The sequence below is a fragment of the Lissotriton helveticus genome, chromosome 5_1, assembly GCF_964261635.1.
Source record: "Lissotriton helveticus chromosome 5_1, aLisHel1.1, whole genome shotgun sequence".
NCBI classification, from domain to species: domain Eukaryota; kingdom Metazoa; phylum Chordata; class Amphibia; order Caudata; family Salamandridae; genus Lissotriton; species Lissotriton helveticus.
The window spans coordinates 1,676,662,717-1,676,688,415 of NC_136065.1; the positions used below are offsets into that span (position 1 = coordinate 1,676,662,717).

The following is a 25,699-nucleotide window of genomic DNA, read 5'->3' on the forward strand; positions in this document are numbered from 1 at the left end:
CGTTGGGCCGTCTCGTTCGATAGGGAGGTTGGACCTTGCATTGTAACCTCCTCTTGCTCCCGTTGAAAATCCAGGTGAGATCTTTGATACTGGCATGGGGTCCACAGACCACACTTCCACCCTCACACCACTATTTGTGTTCATTTGGAAGAAGATGGTGTAGGCCCAGTGATAGTGTTCAGTTAATCCCTATTCCCTCTTGTCTCCATATGTCAAGTGTTATGTACACATTGGTCTCAGCTTCTTCACTTACCATCATTAGCCATCTCTCCATGTAGGTGGTCATCATTGGCCCTGGTCCAACTCCACACAGGGTTTTGAGGCTTAGTATGTTAGCTGCTACTTAACTCCTGATGGTCAATCCCTCATTGCCTAAATGCAGTTGATCATCACCAAGCTAATCCAACAATGGTTAAATATGCGATGATCATATCTGACAAAAAGATACATGCACACATTGCTGCTTGCAAAGAAGACGAACAAAAAACAAGTGAGTCAATAAAACAAAATAATTCATATGGACACTGACCCAAGATCACACTGAAGGTCTCAACAGTTGCCCCTATAAACTTTGTGACAGTGGTGCATCGATCAACATCATTCTAGTCATACAGTTTAACATTGTGTCACCCATACCATGACCCAGCACGTGAAACACAAGGGTTAACACATGGGCTGCTACAACACCGTTGCAGAGTCTGCATGAAAAGACGCCTGTGCAAGCCCAAGTTCACGTTCTTCAAGGTACTTCGTCCAGTGCATGTCTACTCAGTTTTGTAACTACTGCTAATATAGGACTAATATCTATCAATTCTAACCTACATACACAATCTGAGATTGTGAGTCAGTTCCCTTCTTTATTTCATGGTCTAGGACAGCTCAAGACACTGAAGGTGCAATGTCACATCAATTAAGACATCTGGCCTGTTGCACAGCGACACCACAGATTAGCATTTCACCGGCAAGAAGTGGTCAAAAAGGAACTAGAAACTCTGCTGAAGCATGACATCATCGAGCGCTCTACTGGTCCCACACATGGATATCGCCCATAGCGTTAGTGCCAAAAAAGAATAGTGGAGGTGCAGTGCGCATTTACGTGGATTTGCACCAGGACAACAAAGCAATCGAGAGAGAGAAAGGCATCCGAGTTCGCAGATTGCAGATATGATCATGCAGCTGAACGGAGCCAAAGTTTTCCCCCATCGTGGCCTGAACAAGGGATACCATCAACACTAATTGGAAGAAAACTGTAGGTACATTACCACTTTTTCAACTCATGTTAGGTTGTTTAGATACAAAAGATTGAGTTTTGAAGTGTCATCTGCTGCAGAAATTTTCCAAGATATCATAAATAGAATAATTCAACCTATTAACCATGCTTTTAATTACAGTGATGATAGATTGGTATTTGGGAGAAAACAGAAGGAGCATGATAAGGTGCTCAAACAATTGTGCCAGTTACTTACAGATGCAGGTCCCATTCTAAATGCAGAAAAGTGTGAATTTCACAAAACCACTCTCAAGTTCCTTGGACAAATTTTCTTTGATGGTGTAATGACTCCTGACCTGGATAAAGACAAAGCACTGTCGGACACCCAACCCCCACAAGATGTCACCATACTACGATACACCTTCTTGGGCATGGCCAGCTATTAGTCAAGGTACATTCGTGACTTTGCCTCAGTGAGTGCCCCATTGAGAGACCAAGCTAAACTAAATGGCCAGTTACGATGTTCCTCTGTATGCGACAGAGCTTCAAAAGGATAGCGCATGCTAGTGAAAGTGCCACTGAGATGATTTACTTTGATCCTAAACTGCACACTGAGATTACTGTAGAAGCGAGACCCGTAGGTCTGGGAGCAATCCTTGCTCAGCATAATGGACAACCAAATGCTCAGGGACACATTGTGGCGTATGCTAACCGAAGACTGATACAGAACGTGCCTATTCTCAGCCAGAAAAGAGAGTCTGGCTGTGATGTGAGCCTGCAAACACTTTCATGTGTTTCTTTATAGAAAATATGTCACGATTTTGACAGATCACCAAGCACTGCTCACCATATTAGGAAACCCAAAAGCTAAGAATCCCCATTGCATCAAGAGTTGGGGTTTGCATTTACAGGAGTACGACTATAGAAGTGTGCATAAGCCAGGTAAGACCCAAAACCCTGCAGGAACCTTACATCGGTGCAACTCGACATCGAAAACAGCTGAAGAGTACATTAACTTAATTGTAAGGTCCAGCATGCCCGCAGCCTTATCCATTGAACAGATTTGCTGCTACAAATGCCGATAAAGACATGCTTGACCGTAAAGACAATATTTTAGCTCTGACATGGAGATAAAGCATTCAACCTCTAAGTGATGATGTTGAATTTCAAAAGTTCAAGAATGTACAGGATTGACTGTCTGTCACTAAAGAAGGCATTGTGTTGAAAGGCTCATGGATCGTCATACACGAGAGTCTCTGACAGCAAGTGAATGAACTTGCTCACGAAGGACATCGTGGCATTGTCGCCACCGAAAGAACCCTGAATGATCGAGCATGGTTTCCGCGCTTGGACGAGCAAGTTGAAAGGGAACCAAAGGATTCCACCTAAATAATTAACTTTCCTCTAAAGTGACCCAGCATCCACTGACCGTGTCTGATCTTCCTGCATGTGCGTGGGAAAAAGTAGCTATTGATTTCTGTGGAACCCCTAGCGAATGGGCATAGTAGTCACTGACGAGTATTCCTGTTTTACTTTAGTGGAGGATATGTAATCAACACCAACTTTACAGCATGGGGATTCCCAGACATCCTTAAATCTGACAATGTCCCACCGTTCAATAGCAAGGAGTTCGTGGAGTTTCTAGCTAGACTCAATGTCAAGCATCGAAGAGTACACCCTTGTAGCCCCTAGCTAACTGTGTCATAGAACGATTTATGGGCACCCTGAAGAGAGTGATTTAATGTGCATCGATGGAGGGGATTGAGCGTAGTCAAGCCTTATGACAAGCCTCCATGCCTATAATTGAACTTCACACGCCACCACTGGTGAGAGTCCTGCCAACCGCAGTTTAGGAGAGCTATAAGAACCAAATTACCACAGTGGACCCATGAATGAACTCAGACTGCTGACAAGGTTTGTGCTATTTACGCTGTTCGAAAACGTAAAACAAAGACGTATGCTGATCAACGCCGGAGAACTCAGGAACTCGTCCTCAACAGAATGTCCATCACAAGGAATTCATCACATTTCAGACAACTATCTCGCCATTCATCGGCCCCTGTAATCATGGATGGGGTTGCCCTACCTGATGGCCCATATCAAATTCAGATCCTGTGGCCTCGGTGTCCACTCAGGATGCACCTCAAACACCTCAGACCACACAACATGGCCAAACAGTGCAAGCACCAAGATGACTTATCAAAGAAATATTAAACTTACTGTTGTTTAAATATTTTAATTTAAGAAGGGGGGAGATGTAGGAGGACATGCATCAGTGAATATTTTAAAAGTCGCAAAGGGGCAGATTCGCAGAGTCTGCCCCTTTGCGACCGTAATTTTTGCATTCCCAAATGCAATAATCGCTATTTAAGTAATTGCAATATTTGCGATTACTTAAATTGAGATTGTATTTAGGGAATCGCTAATTACGATTCCCTAAATACAATGCACCCCAAAAAAACTTTTAAAGTTCTATGTTCCACACATGGGGCATGTGTGTGTGCATTGCGCATGCAATTTCCATTGATTCCTATGGGCCTCTAGGCCCAGTACTGCAAACACTAGGTACCTGGAATCAAATATTATCAAAGGAAATACGTATTGATTTCTGTGGGTTGATTCACCAGTCTATCAGTTATGTTATTTTGTTTTACTATTTAATAATTTTAATTTAAAAATGACTATGATGAGTCTTCTTCAAATAAGTCACTACTAACATCACAGGCATGTGTCAGTATGATGTCTGTATTTTCTTTGGAACTGTGGCTTAGATCAATACATTTTACTCAAAGTTACTAAGACTAAGGTTTAAATGATGAAACCCATTTCTCAACTCTACAGAGTCTGATTCACAAATATAACATACATATTTGAGAGATTTACGCTTTTGAATACGTTTACTACTTTTGGCTAGTCAAAAAAATCTGAGTGTAAGTTTGTTTCTTTTGCATTGGTTTTGAGTTTCAGCTTTCAAATGATATACCTTTACTCAATGTAAACCTTAACTTTATTTCTTATGTACACTATGTAATCAGTTAGTATGCTCTGCAGTTGGAAGTTTTTTCTCACACCAGTACCAGTGGTTAGCCATGTGTGATACTGGACTTGTTAATGATTTTGTTAATAGTAACATACACTCAATCAATCACAATCTTTATTCAAGTGTTTTAAAATAATCATAAAAGAGCAAAAAAATACAGAATTCATGAGTTTACAATTAGCCACATATAATATCAAATATTAAAACAACAAAGATGTCTGGTGTGAGACCCGCCTCTCACAAAACTTCCAACTGAGAATGTGGCCTACCTGATAGAGCAGTCGACTTCGAAGCTGGGGAACCAGGTTTGAGTTTTGGCAGGGACGCTCAAGATTCTGTGATTCTGACCAAATCACGTAATCATCCTGTGCCTAATAAAATGAATGTGTTGTGTGCAACGTAACTGGTGCTCATCTGAAGTACACTGATACCTTTGGGTCAATTTTGTGCTATATAAAACTCCCCCTCCCCCCAAGAAAACTACGCCATGCACCACCTCTGAGTCTATTCACCATTTTTATACTCTAGACAATGCAGACTGAGTTGGTCCATCATAGCGTTTAAAGATCCTTCCAGGTGTTGTATGACCGGACAGATGCCCTGACGACTCAGCCAGTTCCAAAGGCATAGAACCTCCTGCCACATAGCTCAAGACCCCACCATGCCCTGCTCATTGCAGTACCACATGGAACTGATGTTGTCTGTGAGGACCTGCATCCATTCATCCCCTGACGAGTTATTCAAATCACAAACAACTCCAGCAGGTTTATGTGGAGACGGGTCTCCACCAGAGGTCTCTGGTCTTCGCCTCTTTCAGATAACCTCTCCAGCGCGGCAATGATGCATCCATCACAACTGTTCGTTCTGAGTGGGGTAGCCAGGAGGGTCTGCCAATGGTCCAATAGCCATTCAGCAGCCACCACTGCAGGTCTTTTGCAGTCTCCTCCAAACACCAGAATGTGATCTGACAGGCTCCTCTGGTGCCAAGCCAAATGAGACTTCCGATTCCACTGCAAAGACCGCATGTGCTACCTAATGTAATCCACTAACAAGATGCATGAGCCCAAGAAGTGTCATGTAACTGGGGCAATTCCTTTCTTCTGGAACCTTTGATGGTTTTTCTTTCCCTTATTCCTCTGCACTTTAGTAGTCCTTACTCCTAGCCTTGCCTGCATTATTGTTCAAGACGGCAACTCCAGCTTCATTCACCCAGCTTACTTTCAGCTCTCAGCTCGAACTCTTCTGGGGTAAAGTTATCTCAGCCTTCTAGAGCCCTCGTGGATTGTTTTTGCAAGGTTTTTGGCCATTGGTCTTTTGGACTCCTTGGGGGTCATTATGTTAGAACTCCAAGCAATGATGGGTTTCAAAACCAGTTAAAGACAGTCACCCATGCATGTGTACACTTATTGACTATGTGCTTTTCTTTGACCTTACACAGCGCTCCGGTGCCTCTTGGCTAGGTTTTGCTATACAAACACTACATACATACACACATACAAAACTTTTAACAAAAAAAATATATAAAATTGCCAACCTTGTATGCATACAAATGCACGTACGAGCACAAGTGGCCATATTTTAGATAACGATTTACAAAAACCATTTCAAACTTTAATAAAAACAATTGATAAGAAACAATCATGGGTAAATCCAAAAACTGGGGTGCCATATCGGGATCTACTGGTTTTGCCCATAAATGTTATTTATGTAGTTATATAGTTGACCCAAAAGACAGATTTAAGCAGAAAGAAATACATGAAAATGAAAGATCACTAAATGATCAATAAATGATGGACAAACTAGTTTTACCAACATGTGTACATTTGGTGAGCAATGAAACAATTGGATATTGGCCAGTGATCTAAGCAATTATGTTGAAATCCATGTCTGTAACTGCTAAGCCGTTAAAGACAGTATTACAGAGGGATGGTTGAAAATTAGTATGTGTCCAGGTACTTACACAGTGGAAGGACTTGGAAATATCTTCGAAAGAGCAAAGTTGACATAGCTGGTCACCTGATCCACACTCTCAGTCGAATTCAGCTTCAGGGAGCAGTGAGTCTTTTCTGTTTCAATGAAGATCTGTAAACAGCGTTAAAAGACTTAATAAAACACATGTTTTTAAAACAAACTGAATGTCTCTTAGAAATTTACAAGAGCCTTCATGTCAACGTACCTAATTCAGGCGGAAGACTGCGATGTGTAAAGCACAATATGGCTTTATTTTAGCTGCCTTTCGCTTGAAATTGTATTCACTTCAATGAAACTCAGTGGGGAAAATAACGTCACACGATTTTTTTAATCAAATGCTCCCTCTTTCCTCTTCACAAATGTTAGGAAATATCTGCATGAGGAATCTGCAGCAGAGGACTATCTCACCTGCATTGCTTAGACTTCGAGGCTGCTTCAATGTGGCCTGCAGCACTTAACAAAACCCCCAAATAAAGTAACAAATCTTCCGCACCTAGCTATGGGTATGGTGGTTGATTGGGCTCGACCTGAAGTACAACACTTGATCACTAAATTTCCCAACTGTGCGGAGCTTGATGTAGAGACGCTCTAGACGTTGCACGGCACGTCGGCGGACGTGACGTGCAGGCGGCCAGGATTGGCTGCGGGTGCTGGGGGCGTGGCTTAGCGCGGAGAGCGCGAAAACCACAGCGGGAAGAGCGGGCGCTGGAGCGGAGGCTCGGCGCTCTTTGGGGATTGTTATAGATATAACCAATAAATAAGAGTTAACCACAGCAAGGGCTCAGAGTAGTTATTGGGGCCTGCCTACATCATTACAGTGGCGACGAGGGTGGGATTGAAGACCCCCCAGCAAGGCAGAACCACTGACTCAGCCCTATGCGACAAGCAAGCACCAGAAGCTTCGGGACCACCCCACGAGGTATAGGGGAGCAAGACTACCTGGTGCAGGAGAACAGGTACCCCAAAGAGCGCGGCAGAGCCCGGCACACCGGAGGGTGTGGCGCAGAGGAAGGAAAAAAGGGAGGAAAAGCCCTGGAAACCTAGAAGTAAGGCAGGAGAAGACCGACCCACCCAGCGAGCAGCAGACTGGTGAGCACGCGCTGGAGGGTTCACAAGGAGCCGAGGGGGCCGACACGGACAGTCCCCGAACCCCAGCAAGTGGAGAAGAACAAGACGACGCACCAGGGAGTCCCCGTGGCCAAGTAAGATCGCTACCTGCAGCGAAGAGCGAGAAGATGAGCGCGCAAGCAGGCTACGCGATGGCTCCGGTACAGTTCTTACCTCGCCCAGGAGAACCCCTCATGAAGTGGGAGGACTGGAGAGAATACATCGACAATTTCATAGGTGTACTGGAAGATGAAAATGAGGAGGTATTCAAACCCCAGAGGAAGAAACGCATTTTGCTACTGAACTTAGGCCCAGAAGGGCTCCGGATTTACAAGAGCTTGGTCCCGAAACAGAGGACATCCACAGACGACGACGTATACGCACATGCGCTCGAAGACCTCAATGAACACTTCAGACCGGCGGTGTGCGTGTCGGTGGATAGGTTTAATTTCCAACAGAGAAAGCAGAAGCAAGGAGAAACAGTGGAGGAGTATGTGGCGGCACTGAAACGACTGGCAGCCACGTGCAGGTACGCCAACTGGGAAGAGGAATTCATCAAGGACCAGGTGGTGATGCATACCACGTGCACGAATGTGCAGGACAAGCTATGGGCTAGTGGAGACACCACACTGAAGGAGGTGATGGTCATCGTGAAGAGAGCGGAATTAGCAAGGCGATGCGCTGAAGTGACAAAAAAAGATATGGCGTCCAGCACGATGGTGAACAAAGTGGATGACGAGGGGACTAGCAGAGAGTACCGAAACAGGAAACCAACAGAAAGAGGGCCCAGCAAGTGGCAAAGCAGCACGAACACGTCGAGTAAACAAGAGGGTAGCAACAGGAAGTCATGCTACAGGTGTGGGAGCTGGTCGCACGAGGCGCACGATCGGAAGTGCCCTGCGTTCCGCGCCAAGTGTGCGTTCTGTGGAATAATCGGCCACTACGAGAAGGTTTGCAGGAAGAAGGCCTCCAAGAGCATGGTGAGATGTGTGGGTCAAGGCAACGGAGCGGGCGCTGGAGCGGAGGCTCGGCGCTCTTTGGGGATTGTTATAGATATAACCAATAAATAAGAGTTAACCACAGCAAGGGCTCAGAGTAGTTATTGGGGCCTGCCTACATCATTACACTTGAGAGAATTTTTTTACAGTACCAAGGAGTAAGATTGATAAACCAGTGCCCGCTCGAAACTTGAACTGAAAAATGCATGTGCACCTAAGCAGCACACTGTATCTCAGGATTGTACATGCATTTGCAATACTGGATCACATAGAACAAATATTTCTGGAGGCGAAATTATGGCCTCACTCTGTCCATCTGATGACAAGCAATTAAAGGCCTCTAATCAGGGTCCCCTTCTGATCCGTGCTCACCCAGCTTATTTGCTAACGTGGCAACTACTATTTTAATGTGTTAGTGTTAGAAATGGGATTTCTGATTGGCTAGGGCGAGCGCCTAAGTCAGGCAGAAACCACCACTCTAGTCAGGGCAAGGGAGTTACACACTGAAAATAACCCCTGCTCACCCCCTTTGTAGCTTGACACGAGCAGTCAGGCTTATCCCAGAGGCAATGTGTAAAGCATTTGCGCAACACACAAGGGTAGTCACCGAAATGGCACCCATTTTATGTGCCAATTCACAGCGGCAGTAAACTGCGCACGCAGACCCTGCAATAGCAGAGGCTTGAGAAAGGTTTGAAAGGCAACTTTGGTGGGTGGCGCAATCAGCGCTGCAAGCCCACCAGTAGCATTTAATTTACTGGCCCTGGGTGGCTGAGATACCACTTCACAAGGGACTGATAGGTAAATTAAATATGCCAAACAGGTGCAGACCAATCCTACCATGTTTACCATAGAGAGCACATGCACTTTACACTGTACAGCAGTGATAAAGTCAGAATAAATACTAGGAGGAAGGCAAAGAGTTCAGGGATGACCCTGCAAAAACGGCCAAGTCCAACAGTTAGCAAATTAAGAGCCTGATCATGATGTCGGTCAGAGTTGGCTCCGACAGAAATTACTGCGGTTTCCGAAATGACAGACCTCGGATCGGCAGTCCGAAACTGCAATTATGATGCGATCGCAAACGCCCATTTCCCTATGGGAGCGTGTGCGGTGGTCAGAAACCGGCATCAGCAAAAGCTCCCATAGAGAAATAGGAGATACAGGAGTTACTGTAAATCCCTGCACTGTGTGTCAGGCATCAGCCTGCCACATGGTGCAGGGATTTACAGGGGGATACCTTAGGTGCCACCCAAGACCACAACTGTAGGCCAAAGAGAGAAGTGGGCTCTGCTAGGGCCCCCAGATTCACTATCCCAATCCCTTGCCTGCGACTTGTAATTTCTCTTAAAGAGTACTGACCCCTACTACCATGGTCTCCTTGAAAAGGCCGTTGCCGTCTTTGTTGAAGGATTCCTAAAGATCTTGGTGTGTCTGTATTATAATTTATAGACTGGTGAGTCTCATTTACATGCCATCCAAACAAGGATTTGGCTAGGTATGGCGCATAAAGGATCCTTCAGTCTACTTTTGGTGTGAAGGAAGTCGAGTGTAACCAGTCTTCCCTGCATAAAACAGCTGACACAGCCAACTACTGGAATCCAGCTGTTGTCATGCCCACTACTGTATCAATAATTGCCAAAGATGTTTTCTCACCAGAGGCAAAGAATTGCCTTTGCCTCAGCCTTTATATCATCTGTCAAATGGTCCAGGTATGATGCACTATTCAACCACATCTGTCAGTCATTTGAGGCAAGGATTCCCAGTGATTTGGTGGCCCTGATGGATGTAGCAGTTCTTGCAGAAAGTATTTTCCCAACATTGTCAAGCCTCTGCCCTTTCTATAAGGTGGCACAGTCAATCAATCAATCAATCAGAGCATTTGTATAGCGCACTACTCACCCGGAGGGTCTCAAGGCGCTGGGGGGAGGGGGTCCGCTACTGCTCGAACAGCCAGGTCTTGAGCTGCTTCCTGAAGGCGCGGTGGTCCTGGGTGAGGCGGAGGTGGGTCGGAAGGGAGTTCCAAGTCTTGGCGGCCAGGTAGGAGAAGGACCTTCCTCCTGCGGTGGCTCTTCGGATGCGGGGGACGGCGGCGAGGGCGTGGCTGGTCAATCGAAGCTTGCGTTTGGGAGCGTAGAAGTTGAGACGGCTGTTGAGGTATCCTGGTCCTTGGTTGTGTAGGGCTTTGTGTGCGTGGGTGAGGAGCCGAAAGGTGATTCTCTTGTTGACCGGGAGCCAGTGCAGGTCTCTCAGGTGTCCGGAGATGTGGCTGCGGCGGGGGATGTCCAGGATGAGTCGTGCTGAGGTGTTCTGGATCCGCTGGAGTCTCTTCTGGAGTTTGGCGGTGGTTCCGGCGTAGAGGGAGTTGCCGTAGTCCAGACGGCTGGTGACGAGGGCCTGGGTGACCGTCTTCCTGGTCTCGGTGGGGATCCAACGGAAGATCTTACGTAGCATGCGCAGGATGTTGAAGCATGACGAGGAGACGGCGTTGACTTGTCTGGTCATGGAGAGGGAGGAGTCCAGGATGAAGCCCAGGTTGCGTGCGTGGTCTGTGGGTTTGGGTGCGCTGCCCAGGGCGGGGGGCCACCAGGAGTCGTCCCAGGCGGAGGGTGAGGATCCCAGGATGAGGACTTCCGTCTTGTCCGAGTTCAGTTTCAGGCGGCTGTTCGACATCCATGTGGCAACGTCTGTCATCCCTTCGTGCAGGTTGGCTCTGGCGGTGGCGGGGTCGTTAGTGAGGGAGAGGATCAGCTGGGTGTCGTCGGCGTAGGAGATGATGTTCAGGTTGTGCTGGCGTGCGATGGCTGCGAGGGGTCTCATGTAGACGTTGAAGAGTGTTGGGCTGAGCGAGGAGCCTTGAGGAACGCCGCAGATGACTTCGGTGGCCTCTGATCTGAACGGGGGGAGGCGGACTCTCTGTGTCCTTCCGGCGAGGAAGGAGGTGATCCACTCCAGTGCCTTCTCCTGGAGTCCGACGTTGCTGAGGCGCTGTACTAGGGTACGGTGGCAGACAGTGTCGAAGGCCGCGGAGAGGTCCAGGAGGATGAGGGCCGCTGTTTCTCCGTTGTTGAGCAGGGCTCGGATGTCATCTGTAGCTGCGATCAGGGCGGTCTCGGTGCTGTGGTTGGCCCGGAAGCCAGACTGCGAGAGGTCGAGGGAGCCGTTCGTCTCGAGGAAGGCGGCCAGTTGCTTGTTGACGGTCTTCTCGATGACTTTGGCCGGAAACGGGAGCAGCGAGATGGGGCGGTAGTTCTTGAGGTCGGTAGGGTCTGCTGATGGTTTCTTGAGTAGAGCGCTGAGTTCGGCGTGCTTCCAGCTCTCCGGGAAGGTGGCGATGTCGAAGGAGGTGTTGATGATGTCCCGCAGGTGGGGTGCGATGACAGCGTCGGCCTTGTTGAAGACGTGGTGAGGGCAGGGGTCTGTCGGAGATCCGGAGTGGATGGAGTTCATCGTGCGGATGGTGTCTTCGGTGCTGATCGGGGTCCAGGCGCGGAGGGTGGTGGAGGGGGGCGGTGGTTCGGTTGTGGCGTGCGTCGGTTGAGTGCTGAAGCTGTTGTGTATGTCTGCGATCTTGTTGTGGAAGTAGGAGGTGAGGGAGTTGCAGAGGTCTTGCGAAGGGGTGATGTCGTTGTTTCCGGCGTTGGGGTTGGAGAGCTCTTTCACGATGTTGAAGAGTTCCTTGCTGTTGTGTGCGTTGTTGTCCAGTCGTTCCTTGAATGCGGTTTTCTTGGTGGCGCGGATCAGTTGGTGGTGTTTTCGGGTGGCGAGCTTGAGGGTAGTCATGTTGTCCGGTGTTGGGTCTCTGCGCCAGGTTTTCTCGAGTGCTCTGCAGTTCTTTTTGGAGCTCTTGAGTTCGTCGTTAAACCATGGGGCTTTCTTGCTGCCGGGTCTGCTCGGCTGGGTCTTCAGAGGGGCGAGGTCGTCTGCGCAGTCGCTGATCCATTTCGTGAGGTTGGTGGCCGCTTGGCTGGGGTTCGTTGTGCTGGTGGGAGGGTTCTTGCTCAGGGAGGTAACGAGCTGGTCTGCAGTGATCTTGTTCCAGCTTCTGCGGGGAACCTGTTGCTGGTGATGGTGGAGCGTGGTTCTTCTGAAGCTGAAGTGGACGCAGCTGTGGTCCGTCCAGTGGAGTCCCGTGGCGTGGCTGAAGGCGATGTCCTTGCTGGAAGAGAAGATCTGGTCGAGTGTGTGTCCGGCGTAGTGGGTGGGGGTGGTCACCAGTTGCATGAGTCCGAGGTTGGCGAGGTTGTCCAGCAGGATGGTGGTGTTGCGGTCGTTGTTGTTCTCCAGGTGGAAGTTGAGGTCCCCGAGGAGGATGTAGTCGGCGGAGGGGAGGGCGAGCGGGCTGACGAAGTCGGCGATGTCCTCGCTGAATTGTGTGCGTGGTCCCGGGGGTCTGTAGATGAGGGTGCCTCTGAGGGTGGTCTTGGGGTTGACGTGGATCGGGAAGTGCAGGTGTTCGGCGGGTGCGAGGTTGTCGTCGGTGTTGGTCGTGATGCGGATGGTGTTCCTGTGGATGATGGCGATGCCTCCTCCTGTCTGGTTGACGCGGTCCCTCCGGATGATCTTGTAGCCGTCCGGGATGGCGATGGCGATGTCGGGCGCTGAGGAGGCGTTCATCCAGGTTTCCGTGAGGAAGGCGACGTCTGGGTCTGTGGTGTCGAGCAGGTTCCAGAGCTCGACGGCGTGTCTGTGGACGGAGCGGGTGTTGAGCAGGATGCACCTCAGGTGGGTGCTGCTGGAGTTCGGCTTGGTGGGTGCTGGTGTGGCGTGGGTCCGGTTGCAGGTGAAGTTGCAGGAGTGGCAGCTGAAGGGTCCGTGGGTGCGTCTCGGTGTGGCTCGGCAGCAGCCCGGGGTTCGGCCGGTGTTGAGTGCGTTGAGTTCGGTGGCGTCGTAGGTCCGTCGGGTCGGCTTCCGTCGGTGGGGGCCACGGGTCCTGGCGCTGGGCGCGGTCCAGACGCGGACAGGCGCAGACGGGCTTACCTTTGGCGCACCTTCGGCGCTCAATCGGTGCTCTCGCTGCGCGCATCCGCTGTGCGGTCTCTCCGGGGGCGTCATAAGAAGGGGGACGGGAGGGCGGGTCTGCTGGTCTGGGCGATCGGCTGGGCCAATGGGCCGGTGGTGGGCGGGGCCGCAGGGGGCCAGCGGCGGGAAAAAGTGGCGAGCGGCGAGCGGGCGGCTCAGCAGAGGCTGGGCCGCTCGGGGGTGCTGGGGGGGCGACGGTGTCGGCAGGCAGGCAGGCAGGCAAGGAGGCTGGCTGGCAAGGAGGCTGGCTGGCTATCAGGTCAGCAGGCGAGGGAGCAAGGGGGTGACCCGGCCTCGAGAGGCACAGTGGTCACGGTAATCCCCTTAAGAAGGGGGACGGGAGGGCGGGTCTGCTGGTCTGGGCGATCGGCTGGGCCAATGGGCCGGTGGTGGGCGGGGCCGCAGGGGGCCAGCGGCGGGAAAAAGTGGCGAGCGGCGAGCGGGCGGCTCAGCAGAGGCTGGGCCGCTCGGGGGTGCTGGGGGGGCGACGGTGTCGGCAGGCAGGCAGGCAGGCAAGGAGGCTGGCTGGCAAGGAGGCTGGCTGGCTATCAGGTCAGCAGGCGAGGGAGCAAGGGGGTGACCCGGCCTCGAGAGGCACAGTGCATGGTGATGTCAGGTTACTGGATGGTGAGGCAAGCTGGAGTATTTTCGAGCACCTTATACTTCTTGTCAAGGATGGGGATTACCCTCACTATAGTAGCTGGGTTTTTCATCATTAAGGCCCTCAGACTAAATATGATTAGTTTAGCCGCGACTGACTTTCTTGTTGATTCCTTAAAGTCAAAGGGAAGTATTGTTTCCTTTGATGGCACTATTAAGTCAAATTTTTTTGATGCTATGTCACGGAAATTGTGGAAATCTGCAATCTGGTGAAGAATCTTTTGTAGGGGGAGTGACATCTCCTGAAATGGGTGAACAATTTTTCCAAACTAGGCCAGTGTATTAAGGCATGTTCTTCCTGATGGTTATCAAAATATGGGCTATCTCGAGTTGGTGGTACAGGCTGAGTTTACAATGGTGAGCACTGAGGCAAAGAATTAAGGACCATATATAGAAAGCACACGTAGTAGAGCAGGTGAAGTTGTCAGTCTTGTGTAAGGCTGTCAGTGAGATGGAGACATAGGTGTCAAAGGCTGTCTTCTATTCTCAGATGTTGTGGATTCCAGGAAATGATTGTAGTAATCTGCAAACATAAGCTATAGATCGTTCACTAAAGTTATAGGATCCTGGCTCATAGATCCTTGTGATACTTGCCTAGTATGTTCACAAGTCATCACGATGTTCTTCAAAAGACTGATAAGAGGCATTGATGGAAGGATAAACACTGAGACAAGATCTGTGAAGAACAAATCCTCCATATCCCTATATTCCTTTTCATCTGGATCTTCGTATTTTACCTTTAATAGTTTTGGACTTAAGGTGGGTCCGAAGAGCTATTAACATCACTGTTTTTATTTTTTGTTCTCTCTTCCCTGTTTTCTTCCCTAACAGGCGTATATATTGTTTAACCAGGCAAATATTTTGCTAAGTCCTGAAGATGATCCCTTTTAATTAGAGCACGGGATCGAAACGTCGACTTCTTTTAGTAGACATACTGTTGACCACTGTATATTATTGTGTTTATGTACTGCTTTGGGAAACAGTGATAATTTTGATTCTTACAGTGCCCAGATCGCTCATTTCTTTTTTGCCTGAAGAACCTTTCCTTTCATTTCCTTTCCTCTCTATTCTCAACCTTCCAGTACGGCGCAGGACTGTGCCTTACTGCAAAAATTGTTTGTTGCGAAAATGTATTTAAACTCTTAAACACTTGAATTGATTTATAATAAATTCCCTGTCCGGCTGGGCAAGGAAAACATATAGCAGCCTATTGTGGTCTATATAATACTAGTTTGTTATTCTTTCTAGCTTGGGACCTTTGTTTTTCTTATTAACATCACTGACATCATCATCCATCCCTTCTGAAGCCGTTGTAATTGACATGGGGACACCTTATTTGGTAACGCTTGTTCAGGCAGATTGGAAAGCCTGTTTCATCGACTGAGCCACCAAAGACAGTACTGTTGTTGGTGGTGTCATGGTCATCTAGAAAGTTGGTCATGGAAATGCCCTGGAGACTGTTGTAGATGGCGTTGTTGCAGAAGCAGTCATTTATCGGTGTAAACATCAATGTTTTCTTACATGATGATCAAGAAGTCATCGTTAATGAAGATCTGGCAATGTTGGCATGAAGGTAGAGTCATTATACATATAGAAGCTGATACAGGCTTTGTTGCTGGTAGAAATGTTAGCATTTTTTTCAGCAATGGTTCCGCACAAATCTTCTTTTTATGTGAGGCCGGCTCAGAGGTTGGCTTGTGAGCTGACTTTGATGGATTCTTTTCAGCCAGCATGACTACCTCATGGGGCAAGTTGGCATCTCGGATGACTTCTTATGAAATTTTCATGGAGGTTCCTCAGAATCTGAGCATTTTACACCCAGTGTTGACCCTAAAAAGTGCCTAGAGTGTGATCAAACTCTTATTTGCAATTTTATTAAGGTTTCTGAAGTACCTTCATACTCTATGTCTTGGTCTTTATTGTTGAACTGGCACATAGACTTCTCTGGGCCCACACCCTCACCCGGCTCGACCAATAGTCACTAATCTTCTAAATTACAGGGATTGTGATGTGGCCCTCTGGCTTGCCTGCGAGCGGCACTCAATTCAATACCAAGGGAACAATGTCTCCTTCTACCCCAAATTCATGCTGGTGGTGCAGGTGGCCAGTCAAGAATTTGTCCCGGCCAAAAGACGCCTCCAGAAGGCGGACATTACTCCTTGCTATATATACCCTGCAAATCTGTGTATACTCCACGATGGAAAGCCCAACTCCTTTACCGATGCTAAAGCTGCACCAAAAGGTTCTCGACAAATCTCATCCCAGAAACCAGTTCCTCGTGCATCCTCGCCTCATTCATATGGCAGCCGCGATAATGAATAATACCTATGAAGACTGCACTGGTCATTGGCTGCACCTGGACTGCTGCTAACCCCTTGCCAGTAAGAGTGGCAGACATCTCATTCCTGCCTTCACCTTTTGGCTATTCTATATATGTATTTTTGGGAGCCCATACTGACTCTATCTTAGGTGCCTTGTACCACATCGGCCACCTGGTTAGCTTCTGACTGTGTCAATTGCTCTCCAACACCTCAAAGGATGATTCCTTTTCTGTTTGATGTTTTTGGGGATGTGGATTTGGGTGGGGAGTGGGAGTTTAGGGATTGTAGTGGGTGGCAGGTGGTTTTGTTTATTGGGTTATATTTTCACGTTTACCTTCAACATGCTCTTCGCTTGGCACAGCACCACACTGCGTCATCGCACCAGGCAGCTGACGGGTCGCGCTCGGCCTGCCTTCATGCACACACGCCAACCCCCCTTAGTGATGCCATGACCACTACTAGATGCCTGACCTGGAATGTCTGCTGGTTAAATGACCAGCGGAAGGCCATGCTAGTTTATGCCTACCTTAATAGGCACCGCATAGACATTGGACGACTGCCCACCCCGACTAGAACTCGGGGTGGTGCATAATGACACAGATCTCTCTCTACTCTACTACACCAGGGGGCAAGCCATACTCCTGTGCAAGCATCTGCCATGGTACCTGCTTTACACTGTATACAATGCTTGTGGCAGATAGGTCCTACTCCCTGGCACACTTCATAGGCAGCCTGTCATCGATTTACAACCCCAACACTGATAACCCAGAGTTCTTCACCGAAGTGTGGCATCTGATCACTGTCAAAGGTCCAGACGCAGTAATCTGGGTAGGCAATTTCAATGTGGTACTCGATCAGGATGTGGACCACTCTGGTGCCTCTTGGCGTCCCAATTGGTACAATTTCACATACTCATGACCGATAACTGCCTCACCAATGTTTGGCGAGTGACTCTACCACTGAAAGCACTTGCGTTACAGTGGCACATGGTCACGCATAGACTATTGGTTATTCACTCATGATGTCCTCACATGAACTGCCACTGCTATACATTTGTCCAGGACCCTATCAAACCATGCCCCTGTCCTGCTAAAAATTTCTTCGCCACTGCCACCAAATGGGCTTTCACCTAGTGCTTGGCTACTGGCAATCTGCGTGATGCGCTCTTCCGAGACGTGGTCCGAACTACGATCATTGACTATCTTGCTACAAATGAGTAGTTGATATCCTTCCCATCGACACTGTTGGAGGCTTTCAAGCTTGTAATCCGTAGCACTTGCACTGTGAAGCAGTCGGTTATCCTTAAGGCGCTTCAGACGCAACTTGCTATGCTTGAACATGACTTCTGGTCCCTTGAATTGGAATGTTATGCTACAAGAAGTGCCTCTACTATGTTGGTTAATTGCGTGAAACTTTTGGAATACGTCGAGGAGGCTCATAGAGAGACACAATATTTGTACCACTAGGCAACTGCGCGCCACTGAGGAGAAGGTAACTGCCCCGGGAAGACACAAGCAAACATGCTGAGCATACCTTGGGCTTTGGCCCATGTTGTGGAGCTTATTGATGAGCACCAAGAGTGGCAGACTACCCTTGCTGGGTTGTTACAAACTATGACCTCCTTTCATTCTTGGATCTACAGTGCCTCAAAGGCCCCAAACGGGGAGGAACTGGTGACCTATCTAGAGACTAATCAGCTGTTATGGCTGGACCAAGCCCACTGTCTCTACCTGGACTCTCCATTAACGGTGGAGGAAATCCTCCCAGTCATACAGGGTCTTCCCAGTGACAAAGCACCAGGTCTCGATGGCCTCACCACTTCCTTTTAGATCTCTGCATGAAACGGTTCTAGTTGCGGTACTCAACCCGAACCTGCCAGTGAACCAACACGACTCGTATCAGCCGCTTTCCCTGAGCAACATAGATAATAAAATATTTGCTAAGCTCCTCAAGAATTGCCTCCTCACCACCGCTATCTGAAATTATCCATTCACCTCAGTCAGGATTCGTGGCAGGTCAGTCCACAGCGCGCAACCTGCATGCACACTGTAGTCCCCCAGCTTGCTGCGATTGCTAACTTGCTTAATACCACAAAGTCGTTCGACTCCTTAGAGTGACCATATTAATTCTGAATCCTTGCACACCTTGGGCTCAAGCTTGCGCTTTGTCAGACTGATATGTCTTCTGTATGTCTCCCGACCAGCCAACCTCAGAATCAATGGGATGACCGATTCCTTGGGGAGTGCGGCAATGTCACGTTGCATGTCTGCGAGCTCCAAACTAACCTTGCCCAGGTCATTTGCAAAGTCATCAGATTTGGTGGTTACTCAGGAAGCCACATCAACTGGGCTAAATCTATTTTATTCCCCCTCGCCATGTGAACACGCTGGCATTCGAATTAGAATACCTGTTGCAATGGGCCGCAGCACCAGTACGGTACCTGGGAATATGGCTCAGCCGAGACCTGGATGAGCTCTGGAGAGTCCATTATGGCCAAGCCATGACATGGCTGGTGGAGCAGATACTCGCCGGGACTTGGAATCCTCTGTCTGTCACACGGAGAATTGCAAGTATGAAAATGGTGGTATTACCCAAATTCTTGGCTCTATTCCTCAACCTGCTGATACTGCTGACCATAGTTTTCCTCCAGCGTCTTCGTACCAACCTTGTAGCCCTAGTCTGGGCTGGTAGGCAGTCATGGATTCCTTGGGAAACACTGACTCTACCATTCCAGCAGGGAGGTCTGAGTGCCCCTGACATGACCTTATACGCATTGTGTTCACAGGCTCTAACACATGCGCTTTCAGCCTCATGTGGTGGTGGAAGCAAATCAGGAAGCCCCCACCCCTTGGCCACAGAATTCTACCAGCTCTACTAGCCGCCACAGGCAGAAATCAACATGGGGTGCACCCGATGGGTGTTGGAAGGTATGAGGCACCACCACGGCTTATTTCTATTCACGCTCCCTCCATCCCCCTCACACACAACCCATGCTCACGCCGCTGCAGGATGACCATGCTAGAGCACAAGCTTGTAGGCCTTCTTTACCACTAATTCCAGGCCACTTGCTGTGCCCTGATTTTGGCTTTTAGAGCCTTTGTAAAAAGAAAATCAAATGATTTTGCAATCCTTTACCTTCCTGTCAGAATGTAAACAATATTGGCGATCCCTGTGAGGATCTTCATACCGGGCCCCTGTTGTAGAGTCCACATATGTTTATGTTTATGTTTACGTTTATGAAATTTGTATTGCGCACAAATATCCTGGGGTGTCTCGGCGCATGAGGACTGTAATCCAGACAAGAAGTGCTAGTGAGACTCACTGATTGAATAGCCAGGTCTTTAAATGTTTCCTAAAGATTAAGAGAGTGGGGCTGCTTTTAATGGAGAGGGGAAGGTTATGCCAGAGTCTGGCGGTGGCAACAAGAAAGCGTCTATCTCCCCAAGAGGAGGTTTTTGTGCGAGGAACTGGTAAACAAAGGGCCATGGAGGAACGGAGCATTCTTGAGGGGGCGTATATATGAAAGGCCTTTTTAAGGATCTGAGGCCCTGCGTTGTGGATGGCCTTATAGGCGATGCAAAGGGCCTTGAACTTAATCGGATTTCTAACCCGAAGCCAATGAAGATGCCGGATGGCGTTGGTGATGGATTTAAATTTAGGAATGCCGAGTAAGACCCTAGCGGCAGCATTATGAACCGACTGAACCTTGTTCAGGACCTTCTCTTGGGCATTAAGGAGGAGGGCATTACATTAGTCGATCTTAGAGAAGATCAGGGTGGTAACAAGGGTCTTTCCCGCCGAAGCCGGGAGATAGGGCATAAGCTACTTGATTTTCCTTAGGAGGTAGAAGGATGAGGATACCACATTGATACCACATAGTCTAAACTCACCATTTGTATAGGATTCAGACATGTTCTAGCCTTCTTTAGAAAGTCTTTAGGCCCAGATGTAGGTAAATCTGATTTACCGACTCTAGAATACAGAATTTTACCGATTCGGTATTCTAGATTCGGTAAATCAGATGTAGGTAAAAATTCTGTAATTTTTACCGAATCTGTATGATTCGGTAATTACCGAATCGGTATTTACCGATTCGGTAATTGCCATTGATTCCTATGGGCCTACAGGCCCATTGGAATCAATGTCAATTACCGAATCGGTAAATACCGATTCGGTAAAATTATCGATTTTGCAAGCGTGACAGGGTGTCACTTTGACACCCTGTTGCACCCCTGATTTTGGCTTGTGTGCCATGGGACACACATACATGCCCTTTGGGCATGTATGTGTGCCACATGGCACAGGTATGTACACAGGTATTCGTTATTTACCATGCAATAGAATTACATGGTAAATAACGAATCGATAATGGCCTGTGGCACTGTTTTCAGTGCGACCTACATCTGGATTTACCGATTCGGTAAATTTACTGATTCGGTATTTTACAGAATCGGTAAATTTACCGAATCGGTAAATATACAGATTCTGTATATTTTAAGGCCCCTACATCTCCATTAGCAAATACCGGTCGGTAACGGACGAAATCGGCCGTTACCGACCGGTATTTGCCGACCTACATTTGGCCCGTAGAGGTGAGGGATATTCTCTCAGTATGTTGCAAGAGAACCTGCTGGGTAGCTGTGCGCTCTATAAATCAATAATAATAATAATGATGAAATGATGAAATGATGAAATAGTAAAAAAAAACTAATTCATCTGTGACTGACAGAGTAGAGCTAAAGGGACTCTCTTCAAATTCAACGTGCAGTAGATATTAAATCTATGGTGAAAGAATGAATGCTGATTCCCTGAAGCTGGGTCTTTTGGAATGATTTGGATATGCTACTGCTGGGACCATGTTAAAGCTTTTCTCACTATGTTTACCACTGCACCATGGGACACCCAGCTCAAAGATGGAAATGATTAAGCATGCAAATCTATGGAAGATTCAATATGGAGAATAGGGGAAACTGCTTACTTAGATATGCTGGGCACAGAGTTTAAATACTGTCAAAGGAGGTCCTAAAGTTTCTTTGCCTTTAAAGCTTCACTTTTCATTTTCTTCCCCCATCCCTTTTGCCACTATCTCCTTGGCTCAAAAGCAAGCCTGAAAAGCTTATCTTTCTCCTTTGTCCCTCTGCCCACTAAAGCACAGCTTTTGTATGTCTATTGTGCGGTCTCTTTACATCTCTTTATTGTTCAGGACTCTCATGCGTGGCAGCCGCTTAAAGAAGCTGATGAGGAACCTCTTCCAGACATGTTGTGGCCAGCAACTGCTTTGCAGTAACCACCTTGAACTTGGATGTGGCACAAATTGAGCAGTGATGTTTCGAATTCTATTCTGAATTCACCAGCTACCAATAAGCATTTTCTGTCAGTAATCTTATTATTCTACCATGGATATCGTCTTAAATTGATAAACTTCTTAATGTATCATGCAAGTGGGCTGGTGTATGTTAATGACATAAATATCATGTTTTAATTATTGTGTACAAAAATATCCTCCAATTGGATGTATGGTTTCTAGTATTAACTCCAAAAAGGCAATATATTTGCAAAGAATATTTAGGGCACAGTAGTTATATCAGACAATATTCTGTTAACAAAAATGATAGTACCATACCTAGTTGGAAGGATCGGGAAACACAATTGTAATATATATGGTGATAAATTGGGTTGTTTGTTGAGGGTGGTGAAACCTAATTCAAGCAACAGTCACAAACCTTGTAAGGGTGAACCACGAAAAGTCACTAAATTAACCTATGCTTCATGCTCTGGCAGCTTGTCACAAAAGCAGTCATTCATTGCATTGCATTCAGGCTGCAATGGCAGACATGGAAGCGGTTTAAAGGGGTACTTAAGTGAGTGGCCCACTAGTAGCATTTCATTACATGATCGGGGTATATGTTATGCCACTCTACAAGGCTCCAGCAGCTTTAACACCACAATCACATGGGGGGGGTGGGAGGGGGGGACGGGGCAGCACTTGGTGGATCAGGACTCAATCAGGCAGGGTCCAGGTGCGTGTTAAAGATGGTTGGTACCATTTCTGTCACTGAGGCTCTGATCAGGAGGCCAGTCATCTAGCCCGGGGAGTCTCTCTGGAAGTCCTAGGTTAAAGTGATGAAACAGGGATCACACAGCAAGGCCGGCCTCTGAGTATTTAAGACAGGCTCCAGGAAGCAGTCCGTCCGGGTGCAACAAAGCAGTTTTGTGGGGTGCACAGCAGCAGGCACTCCTCAAAGAGTCTTTCCACAGGTCTATAAAGTGAAATGAAGAGTGGGTCTGAGGGTCCTATAATCATACTTGCTGCTTTCTTTGAAGTAGGAGAAGTTTTACTTTGAAGTGCTTGGAATTTCCTACCTCGCCTGTACTGACTCCATGGTGGCTGCAAGGACAATGAAGTAATTTGTGTGAAGGCAGAGCACAGCCTATGCAGTTGCAAGTGGGACTGTGCCCAGCCCCGCCCACACGCCCATTCTGCCAGTTGATGGCTCTTTCAGGCACACCTATTCCCGCGATTCTGTGACTGTATGAGAGGAGTTCACAAAGTCCAACGGCTAACTACACCCAGTCCAGTTACCCAGGACAGGATGCAGGCACCAAATAGCAAAGGGCAGAAATATAACAACTTTCTAAAAGTGCCATTTTCAAAATTTGAATTTAAAATCCAATGTTTATATTAAACAGGATGTTTTGTGTCATAGATAACAAACACAAAATGCTTACTTGGGCCCAATCAAATGTTAGCACTTGTGATAAGGCAACCCAATGTTATCTTATGTAGCAGGTATGCCCCACAGTAGTGAAAATGAATAATGGAGTTTTTCAAAGCGATGCCATGTAAAACTTAAAAGTACATGTCTAACCTTTTAATTACAATACACCCTGCCCTATGGGCTACGTAGGGCCTAACTTACGGTTGATTAATATGTGATACAATGAGAGTTTAAGGATTGGCCAGGAGGTTACATTGCCAAGTTAAACTAACAGTTTAAATCTGCATTCAGGCTGCAATGGCAGACCTAGGACATGTTTTATGGGGCTAATTAAGTGGGTGTCACAATATGTGCCACTAGTAGCATTTAGTTTACAGGACATGGGTACATGGTATACCACTCAACAAGGGACCTATTAGTAAATTAAATATTTCAATTCGGTGTCAGCCAATTTTACCATGTTTGTGGGAGTGAGCACACACACTTTAGCACTAGATAGCAGTATTAAAGTCACAGAGTCTTAAGTCCAACAAAAAAGAATTTCAGTAACAAATGGAGGCAAATGGGCAAAACGTATGGGGAAGACCAACATCATAGGAATTCCCATCAATAAGGTGGAAGAACCTGGACAGACCATCAGCAATGGAGTGGTCTGACCCAAGACAGTGTTCCACCATGAAGTCTATTCCCTGTAGGGAGATGGACCACCTCAACAGTTTTGGATTTTCAACCCTCATCAGCATGAGCCATCTAAAGGGGCTGTGGTCTGTCTGAGACTGGAAATGAGTCCTAAACAGGTGTGGGCTCAGTTTATGTAGTGCCCACACCATAGCAAAGGCTTCCCTCTCAATAGCACTCCCACTCTGTTCCCTGGTAAGTAGCTGTCTAGAGATGAAAGCTACAGGTTGATCTGGGCCTTTCTCGCTGAGCTCTGCAGTGGCCCCTATGCCATGTTCTGAGGCATCTGTTTGTACAATGAACTCTTGGGGAAAAGTCTGGGGCTTTGAGCACAGGGGCTGTGCACATGCCTGTGTAAAAAAGCCAAAAGCTTTCCGACAGGCCTCTGTCCAGATCACCTTCTTGGGTTGTGTTAGACCTGGTACCATTGGCGTGAGTCTCCCTTCCATTTTTCGCTGTTGTCTCCTCTGTTTTTGATATGTTTTTGCTGGTTAGATACTTTTGGCACTGTGCCATTGCTATTCAGTGCCACAGTGCAAGTGCTCCCTATTGTAAATTACTGTAATGGATAAGTGACTCCATGATTGGCTTATTTGATTTACTTGTCAGACCCTAGTACAGTGCACCATGTGTGCCCAGGGCCTGTAGATCAAATGCTGCTAGTGGGCTTGCAGCACTGGTTGTGCCACCCACAGAAGCAGCTTGTAAAGTGTGTCTCAGTCCTGTCATTGCAGAGCCTGTGTACAGTCTAGTACTGCTATCTCGACTTGGTGAGTGCACCCACTTACCAGTCCCTAAACCTTCCCTTATCTACATGTTAGCCGCCCCTAAGGTAGGCCCTAAGGCAGGGTGCATTGTATGTGAGAGATAGGACATGCCCTGATGTGTGTAGCATGTCCTGATAGTGAATTACAGCTAATTTTCTTTTTCACTATTGCAAGGCTACCTGCCCACATAAGCCAGAATGGGCAGTTTGATTATAACATCTTATAATCCTAACTGACCCAGGGAACATGGTAGAAAAACGAATTTAGTATGCCTGAACTCAGAATGATAACATACATATTTTAGTAAAGTTCTTCAGGCGTGATGGGGTATCCAAGAAACAACTGACTACTTATTTGATAGTGTGGAAAATGCTGCTTTAATGAAACAGGTGCACAAATCAATAAAACAACCTTGGCTCCCTGCCGTACATACTAAATCAATTTGGCCTCACTATACATTTTCATAACCATCACAGTAAATCCCCTCCCCTAAGCTAAACCTTCCCACGCAACACCACGCAAAGTCTCATCCCTACTCTCCTCAGTCAAAATTCAGGCATCCAAACCTCGTGCATGCAGCACAGTTGCTATCTCTTTCCATTCATGACCCCCCCCTCACCACCAAGCTTCAACTGGGTCCCAACATGACCAACGTTTTTCTATGCCTTAACTTAAAGTTGCCTACCAAAACCAGCACCTGAAAAACCTTGTGCCCACAACCTCCGTAACCCCGTATGCACCAAATATCAGCCAAACCATGATCACTGAAAAGCGAGAAGTCTCCTAAGCATCTCTGCACATCTGCAGCAAAATGTGAATCACCTGATTCAAAGCTGCTGTCATCAAATGGGCAACAGATGGCTTGGCAATCCCCATGTAAGGCAATTTCTTGCGCTACACTTCCTTAAGAACTTGTGAAGCCAATACCTGGGCAATCGGAATGATTTCCAAGATGGAGCCTCATTAATTTCTGCAGAATCTGAGAGATCAGTGGAAAAGTGTGAATGTACATACACTGATCGGTATGACAGCACTGAGAACTGATCTCTTTGCAAAGAAGTCTAGGAGAAGAATGTCTTGTGAATCCCATATATACCATCAGGGACAGCTAGTCTAGTTATGTGGACCATAACTGAGTAAGCTTACAGTAGCTAGGTGTACACTGTTCTTTCCCTCTAGCAGAGAAGAAGAGGATGTTGTTTTGAT

The 25,699-nt window shown here is 47.4% G+C and overlaps 1 protein-coding gene across 1 annotated transcript in view; it reads right to left on the reverse strand.

Moving 5' to 3' along the window:
- The window catches only part of CARMIL3 (capping protein regulator and myosin 1 linker 3), a 1,019,681-nt gene that overhangs the window by 631,988 nt on the left and 361,994 nt on the right, over positions 1 to 25,699 (reverse strand). Inside the window, exon 5 of the mRNA XM_078644900.1 lies at positions 6,211 to 6,332. Coding sequence (XP_078501026.1) covers positions 6,211 to 6,332 — 122 coding nt within the window. The remainder of the gene's footprint in view (positions 1 to 6,210; positions 6,333 to 25,699) is intronic.